This window comes from Octodon degus, unplaced genomic scaffold (genome assembly GCF_000260255.1).
Source record: "Octodon degus isolate 3935 unplaced genomic scaffold, OctDeg1.0 scaffold00184, whole genome shotgun sequence".
NCBI classification, from domain to species: Eukaryota; Metazoa; Chordata; class Mammalia; order Rodentia; family Octodontidae; genus Octodon; species Octodon degus.
In genome coordinates this window covers 1,235,620-1,244,371 of record NW_004524760.1, presented here as the reverse complement: position 1 = coordinate 1,244,371, position 8,752 = coordinate 1,235,620, and the positions used below count along the sequence as shown (strand labels likewise).

Sequence of the window (8,752 nt, the reverse complement as noted above, 5' to 3'; positions counted from 1 at the left end):
CGCGGTTCAATCCCCCAGCACCACATGCCAGCCAGCCCCGCCCCCTGGTGGGCTGAGCTGGCCACACACACACACACACACACACAAATAAATAAATAAATAAAATTAAAAAATGGATCTTCAGGCAAAACTCAGTGTTTTGGGGCCGGGGAGATGGCTCAGTAGAAGAAGCGCTTGCCTGACAAGTGCAGGGCCTGAGTTCAATCCCTGGTTCTGGAAAAAAAAAAAAAAAAAAGTGTATTGGCAGGGCTATGTTTTTGTTTTTGTTTATTGGTTTGTTTTGGTGGATGACAGGTATTGGGAGTTTAATTCAGGACCTCAAGCTTGCCAGGCAGGTGGCTGTGCCACAGAGCTAAACCCCCAGCCCCAAGTCTGTGTTCTTGTCTGGAATCTTGGGGAAAATATGTTTTCTCACTTTGCCTGACTTGTAGAAACCACTCATGTCCCTTGGCTTATGGCCTTCTAACATCCTCAGTGTCACCAATAGCCAGGAAAGGTTCTTGCTCACCATCTTTGGACCTGCCCCATCTGCTTCCCTCTTCCTGTTTCAAAGACTTGTGGAGGCCAGGTGTGGTGGTTCCGGAGGCTAAGGCAGGAGGATCAGTGAATGTTTGAGGCCAGTCTGGGCTACACAGTGAGCTCAAGGCCAGCCTGAACTGCATATCAAGACCCTGTCTCAAAAAGACACACACACACACACACACACACACACACATACCCTTATGAATGTACAGGGCTTACCTTAGTAAATCCAGAATTATTTTTCTTTTTTTCTTTCTTTCTTTTTTCTTTTTTTTTTTTTTCCCTGAGGTTCTGGGATTGAACCCAGGGCCTCACCATGTTAGGCAAGTAATTCTCCCAATGATCCTGTTTCCAACCTTGTCTCTTTAATTTTTATTAGCAGATTAGCAACTTTAATTCTGTCTGCAGCCTTCATTGCCCCCTTGGCATGGAATAAAACATTGCCAGGTTCTGGGGACTCAAACTTCTGAATGGACCTCTAAGGGTCATGTTTCTGCACCCATAATCATGTACCCAAGGAATTAAGGAGAATGGCATGCATTGTAAGACTGCTTCCTCTGCTCTCCTGTCTTTGCTGAGCACAGCTTGTATCATTTGGGGTTCAGGAAATACTTCCTGAAAGAGGGGGTGCCTGCCCATGTCCGTCCCCATTTGTTGGAAATGTGCAGGTGAAGTAAGCAGCCTGTGAGACTGCTGTTGAGGTGGCTGAAGGCTCCCCAGCACAGGGTTCTTCTCCAAAAGGCAGTGAGCTTTTCTCAGAGAGAAGTAGGATGTTACCTGTACCTGCAGACCCACTCACCAGCAGTATCTACTCTTAATGATGTGTGCCCTTCAGTCTTTCCCCAGAGCTCATGTCCCTTTATTTACCATGATGGGCCCCACTTCTCTGAAAACTGGCCTCACCCCCCCTTTTTGTTTGTTTGTTTGTTTGTTTGTTTGTTTGTTTGTTTTTGTACTGGAGATCCCACTAACAATCTTGAGCTTGCCAGACAGGCTATATCCCTGAGCCACCCCATCTTGTATTGTGTATCAGTTTTAACTGTCTGCATGGGTTGTGTTCTTGAGCTGCTACTGAGTCCCCTTGCTCTCCTGGGTCCACTGTGTAGCTGGCCTGGACACTGTTCAATAGGTCTTCTGGTTTCATATATGAAAGGAATCTTCATTTTGAATCTTGGGATGACTGAAGTCCACGTATTTGGAGTGGTGCTTATAGAAGAGAATCCCTAAAGTTTTAGGTTTATTTGGGGTGAGTGGACAAAAAGGGGATGGAGGAAATAGCAGTGTGGTCTCATTAGTAGCAGAGTTTTTTGGAGGTTGGAGATGGCCAAAGAACCACAGAGGAAAAAAATATACCTTTTTTTTTTTATTTTTTTTTATTTGGCGGAACCGGGGATTGAACTCAGGCCCTTGTGCTTGCCAGGGAAGCGCTGAAACTAATATACCAACAAGTGTCCTTGGAGCCTGTCCCTGAGGGAAGCACTCTGGGGAATGACATGAATTAAGGCAGTCTTTGCTCCCAAGTAACTATTTGAGGACACCCATGGGGGTTCCAGCCTGGGAAGCTGAGGCAGGAAAACTGCAAAGTCAAGTCTTTCCTGGGGAAATTAGTGTGGCCAAGTCTCAAAATAAGTGAAATGGGTTGGGTTCAGTCACCAAAAAACAGCAAGCACACATTGATGAAGAATTGAAAAAGGTCACTTTGCTCAGGTTAGCTGAGCTGGTGGCTATGAATGTGTGATGGTGAAGCAGTCTGGGAAAGCTTTCTGGAACTTTCCAAGAAATTTTCAAGGTGAACTTGAGGCCAGGAAGGAAAGGATGGAAGGACCCACTCACAAGTCAAGGAAAAAAGAGGCTCTTTGTCTAGCTAGTGTTTGGTTTGGGTAGGACCTGGAGATCCAGTTAAATACTTGGCTGGACAAAAGGTGTTTCCAGAATGGACTTGGGAACAAGCAGTGAGAGGGCACCTGTGCATGCCAGTGTGAGCCTTGCATGGTCTCTGCTTTTGTTCACTGCTAGATCCTCAGCCCTAAAACAGTGCCTAGCACAAAGAGAAAACCCACCAAAAACTGATTTAAAAGTTGGTCAAGTGATTATCAGTTGGTGAGAAGGCCAGAGTCCCCTGCTTATAGATGGCCTACGAAAGGACCAAAGGGAAAGGGCTCCTCCCAGCCTCTGAAGCAGGAACAGCTCTGGAATGTGTGTGAGGATACATGACTACAGGGTAGCAGGAGTAAGGCTAGAAATCAGACAAGATTAGGCAGGACAGGAAGGAGGTGGGGCTGTTATGAGTCTCCTTGCCAGAGGAACTTAGCTTGTCCAAAGTTGTCCCAGGGATGATTAGTTGTCCCAGCTTGCTTTTTTGTGGCCCTGGTGCTCTGATCTCTACTACATCTCAGGCCTCATACCTCTGACTTCCTTACTTCATCTACCCATATCTCCTACACTCTTTGCCTTGGTACTTAACCAACCAGGGGCTTGAGAAGCCAGCCTTTAGTTTCTTTGAGCCCCTATTATATACCTTCTATCTCATGAAAGTGAAATACTATATAAATTATTAAAATTTCCATCTTGCAGAAGAGAGCAGTTCAAAGTACAGTAGTACATGCACACTAATAGTCTGAGCTATTTGGCAGGCAGAGGCAGGAGGATTACTTGACCCCAGGAGTTCTCAAGGCCATCCTGGGCAGCATAACGGGAGGACTCTAGCTCAAAAAACAGGTAGTTGAGGGATAGCTCAGTGTCAAAACACTTAGCTAGCATTTGTAAAGCCCTGGGTTCAATGTCCAACAGCAACATCACCAAAAAGAAGGAAGCCACTGCAGCCTCAGCACGGTTAGGTCTCTATCAGAGTCAGTTTTGAGGGCCAGGGAGATGGCTCAGTAGAATAAGCGCTTGCCTGGCAAGCACAAGGAGCTGAGTTCAATCCCCGGTTCTGCCAAAACAAAATCAAACAAAAAAGCATCTCAGAGTCAGTTTTGAGATGGTCTTAATAAGTTGCCCAGGGGCTGGTGAGATGATTCAGTGGTCTAAAGCACCTACTTAGAACAAGCTTGGCAAAGCATGGGGACCGAGGTTCAATCCCCTAGCACCACATTTCAGCCAGCCCCGCCCCCTGATGGGCTGAACTGGCCCCACACACACACATAAATAAATAAAAAATTTTTAAAAAATAAAATAAGTTGCCCAGGCTGGGTTTAAAGTTCCAATCCTCCTACCTCAGCCTCCCAGGGTTTAATGGTTGTATACCACCATGACTGGCTATGGAAGGCCTTTTTTATACTATCTTTCACTTCTTTCTGAAATCCATTTGAGTCAGACTTTCACCCTCAGCACTCAACCAAAATTGAGTTTTTGCCAAAGTTGCTATTGAAGGGGCTGGGAAGATGGCTCAGTAGAATAAGTGCTTGCCTGGCAAGTGCAAGGGCCTGAGTTCAATCCCTGGTTCCGCCAAAAAAACAAACCAAAGTTGCTGTTGACTCCCATAAAATTGGTTAGTTTTAACCAACTCCATTGGTTAGTTTATGCTCCTTTACTTTTTTGATCTGATAGTAACAGTGGGCTTACCCCATCCTACCCCCTGCCCTGGGTTCTGGGGACCAAACTGTAGGACCTTGTGCTTTCCAGGAAGGTGTTTATGCTGCTGAGCTATCTCCCTGGCCCAAGTCCCTCATTTTGTGTCATATTGTTTGCTGTCTGTATTCCCCCATTCTGAGTCAGAATGTTTGCACACTGCAAATGCAAGGTTCCGAGGTCAATCCCCAGTACCGGAAAAAAAAAAAAATGTTTGCACTGTAGTGTTCCTGGTAGATAGAACACTGCCTGACAGATAATAGGCACTGTTTATATGCCAATAGGTCTCACCCACTCTGTTCACAACTCTCAATACTTTTTGTGTGGCTGTGGATTAGCTCACTCTTTCTCTCATGTTAGAATAAAATATCTCACACCTACAACTCAAGAGGTTTATTTGGTTCAGGGTGTCTGAGGATTCAGTCCCTGATTGGCTGGCTCCAAGCCAAAAACATCTCATCATCTTCAGCCCCACATGACTAATCCATCCTCAGATTCTCCACCACCTCTCCTGCTACCACTCTTGCTGCTTCTTGCATCCACCTTGTGTATGTGTGTGTGTGTGTGTGTGTGTGTGTGTGTGGCACCAGGGATTGAACTCAGGACCCTGTGCTTGCTAGGCAAGCACTTATTCTACTGAGCTATCTCCCCAGCCCGTATCCACTTTTAAGTGGTCTCAGGTTTGCCCGCTGTGCTGTGTTGTCATGCAGCCACGAGTGTCTCTGCTGAAGATACAGGTGAGCTCCAGTTGCTCCTCTGCTCTCAGACTTCCCGGTTGCTTGTGTCACACTTCAGATAAGAGCTGGACTCCTGGGGACCAATAATCTTACCCCCAAGATCCCTGACCTCTTACCATGCACTCCAACTCCACACAGGCAGCACCCTCTTTGCGGTTCCTGTCATCTGAAATGCTGTTTGGTACCTGCTTCTTCGACAGCTCCTCACTTCCCCAGCATCTCTGCCCCCTTGTGAGCTTGCTCTTTATTTGGATGCCTTTCCCTGGTGTTTCTTAACATTGCATCTGGCCCTGTGAAACATACTACACTTTCTGTTCGCTGATGTTTCTTTTGGCTCTCATCACTGAGATGTAAACTCCAAGAAGGTAGCACACTCAGCCCCACTCCCTGCTGTAACTAGCAGCATGGAGCAGAGTGGTGGGCACATTGAGGCTGTAGATGAATTATGTGTTGAATTTATGAATAGATTGGAATTCAGTCTTCCCTCAAGGAGTTACAGCTTATCAGACAGTCTAACCACTTTACCAGAGATGTAGCTCAGTGGCATAAGTGCATGCTTGGCAAGCACAAGGTCCAGAGTTTAATCCCTGGTACCCCCCCCCAAAAAAAAAAGGGGTGGGGTGGGGAGATGGCTTAGTGGAATAAGTGCTTCCCTGGCAAGCGCAAGGGCCTGAGTTCAATCCCTGGTTCCACCAAAAAAAAACCCCTTACCTGAACAGAACACCTAAGTTGCTAAATTGTACAACCTAATGGTAGCCACTAAGTCATTTTAAACTGCAGCAAAGCATGCTGCAAAGTGGTGCTCATCTTCTCTGCCACATTTTAAATAATTTTGTCTCAAAAACTGAAAAAGGCAGCTGTGTTCTGTCTTGTGTGTTGGCCCACAGAATGTACTTATTTTCCTACTTCTGTTTGGCTCAAACCTGCCTGCAGAGTCTCTTTCTTTTCCAACCTTTAGTGAAACGTTGCTACTGTTAAATAAATAAGCTAGAAAAAACAATTCTTTCAATACAGATAATATTTGCCTTCACTATTTTTTGCCTTTGCCTTGTATACAATGAAGCTTTTGCATGGGCCCATGTTGGGACATTTTTAAGGCTGTCCGGTGGCCCTAAGTACCTGTCTTGGTAGCCTGGCTTTGCTATAAGCAGCTTCCTGACACCACTAAAGGTAGACATCAGACTCTTATGACATAGTGACTTTGCAGGACATAGAGCCTGGTCAGAGTCACAAGGCAGAGCTGGGGTCCTAACCCAACTCTATGTTCAGTGCTTCTCTCTGCTCTGCAGATTCCCTAGTGTGCTCTGTGGTGGCAAAACTGAAACTGGTTCATGTAGGCAGAGTCCCTTAGGCCAAGCTGCACAGTTGTATGTGAAATGGAGCTGCTAAAAGGAAGAGCTGGGACAAGCTGCTACAGCACTAAGTGTATCCCCTTTCTAGGTCTCAGAAGGAAGGCTTTACAGTGACTTGTGCCCGTACCTGTGAGGTTGGTGAAGCTGACATCCTTCCATCCGAACCAGGCACAGGGCTCTGGAAACAGGAAAGGCCTAGATGTGCAGGGTGTGGTTTTCAGAGCTTTCAAAGTACTCTTAGGCTCTGGAGGGCCCTAACTCTGCTCTCTGCTCCCATTCCTGCCCAGCTCCCCCTTCGGGGCTCCGCGGGACACTGGATCTCCAGGTTATCCGTGTACGAATGGAGGAGCCCCCAGCAGTCAGCCTCTTGCAAGACTGGTCCAAGCACCCCCAGGGCATCAAGGGAGTGGGTGCAGGTGACACCCCAAAGTGGCCTGCAGTTCTCTCAGAATCCAGCACCACCCTAGGGGGACAACCAGAGGCAGACAGTGGGCTGTAAGTTCTTGCTTTCCTGGGGAGGGAGGGAAGGCAAGAGAGAGGAGGCAGCGTCCCCCTTTGGCTGTAACTCAGAGCTGCTGGCTTGGCCACCTGACAGTTTTAGAACTGGTGTCAAGGCAGGACAGAGGGGTAGGGCACTGGAGAATGTCTGCCTCATCAGACGAGATCTGAGGTAGGCGGGTGGCTGAGGCTGCGTGGTAGGGCATTGGGCCTGTGGAGAACACCTACCCCAATCCTTGGCTGATCCACACCTCTTTGTCCCCCCACACCTCCCACCCTCTCTGAACTCCCCGCTATTCTCCCCTGGCACAGTGCCTTACACAGAGGTGGTCACGACGGGGTCTGGACTGAGTCCCACTACCTCGGGGGACCCCTCTCCTCCCCCACTTGTTCAGACTCCTATACCAGGAGCCTCCATTACCTCTTCCCGCTCCATCCTGCCGAGAGCTCCATTCACCTCCATATTCTCTTTCACCTGTTTTCCTGTTGTATATATTACCTTTGTTGACAATAAATTATTTTTTTTTATTAAGAGAGTTCTGTGTGGGCCATCATTGGGGGAAGGGGCCTCCTAGAGCCAGCTTGGAAATAGGAAGCGTACAGGGTAGGCCTGGGTGGGAGTGGACACAGCCTGTCCCAGAGGGTGCAGTAGTGAACACTAGGGCAGGACTCATCAGGCCAGTCTTGGTGTCACTCACATAGGGGCCCCACCCCAGAAGTGGGGTCAGAAAAAACACATTTAAGTCTTGTACCTTCTGACTTTGCCTGCTAGAACTTCTGTCCAAACCAGGCCACTATGAGAGCCAGGGATGCTCATGCCTCAGAAGCTCAGCACTGTTGGGCCCTGCATAAAGTATGATCCTTTCTCACCCAACAAAGCAGAGGCTTGGCACATGGGTCATAAATAGCTATCCCTTTTTCAGTCTTGTCTTCCCAGCAAAGCTTTTTATCACCCTGTCCTTCACTTAATTCTACCCAGACCCTGGCCTGATACCTCCCACTGTCCAGACTCTAAGAGAGCCCACTTCTGGTCTGTGTTGCATTTGATATCCCCTGAACTAACCTGCCACCAGCCAAAACTGTGTGCAGATCCTGTCTTCACTGTCTATTCAGCACCTTGTGCAAGCCCAGTAAGTAGAAGCAAGTACCCACTGCTCCTGAGAAGTGGGTACGCTCAGGGAGAGGGGCATGGGACTGGGGGGCAGCAATTCCATAGAACACTGTCCTGAGCAGTTACATCAGCCAGGGAGGGTCCAGGGTGGGTGGGGTACACTGTTCTCCATGAGCTGGTGTCACTGGCAGCTGGATTTTGGGTCCTCACAGCTGTGTAGTTCTTAGGTACAGTCCTTTGCCCCATCTAACCTCAGAAGGAGCTTAAGATTATGGGGATGGGTGGAGAAAAGGCAATGTTCTGGTACTCCCTGCTTCTCTGCCTCGGGAGCTCAGCCCCTGTGGGTGTGCAGGGCCCAGGGAATAAATCCTACTGAAAACCCAGCTCTGAAAACACCAGTACTAGTCATTGCAGATGATCTGTGTCATCCTTTCAATGATGTGATTGTGTTTACTTTTATGCCAATGTATTTTTAAGACAATATGACTGCCAATGGGTATTTATACTTGAGAAAATATATATCAAAAAGCTTGTAAAATTGTGATACCAGTTGCACTTTTGCTGCTGTTTTGATTCGTGGCTTTGCCTCCTAGACTGTGAGCTCCTCCTGGGCAGGGACCAGGCAGCATTGACTTAATTTCCTAGCATCCTGTGTAGGGCCTGGCACATAGCAGGTGCTTAATAAATGTTGTCAAGTACCCTGTTGGTGTGTATTCCTGTGTAACATTTTTCTTGTGAAAGTTGGCCCCTGGAGTGTGGCTCCACTGTGGCATGGTGACAGTGGCAGGTAGGTGGTCCTCTGATCTCAGCTCCACATCCAGACCAGCTGGCATCTGCCCAGCCTTGGGGGAACTATGTTTATATGACCAAGAGCTGCCTGTGAGCACCTCTGGGCTCCTTGGGAGAAATGAAGAGGGACTGAGGGCATGACTCCAGCCCAGAATATGGGAGGACAACTGGAT

General features: G+C 47.9%; 1 protein-coding gene across 2 annotated transcripts in view; it reads left to right on the top strand.

Moving 5' to 3' along the window:
- The window catches only part of Spindoc (spindlin interactor and repressor of chromatin binding), a 16,061-nt gene extending 7,622 nt beyond the window's left edge, over positions 1-8,439 (top strand). Inside the window, exon 6 of one of the 2 annotated variants that reach the window (XM_004643788.2) lies at positions 6,469-8,439. In XM_004643788.2, the coding sequence (XP_004643845.1) occupies positions 6,469-6,680 (212 nt within the window). In that variant the 3' untranslated portion in view covers positions 6,681-8,439. The remainder of the gene's footprint in view (positions 1-6,468) is intronic. The other variant, XM_023703988.1, reaches the window with a different exon arrangement.
- The last annotated feature ends 313 nt before the right edge of the window (positions 8,440-8,752 follow it).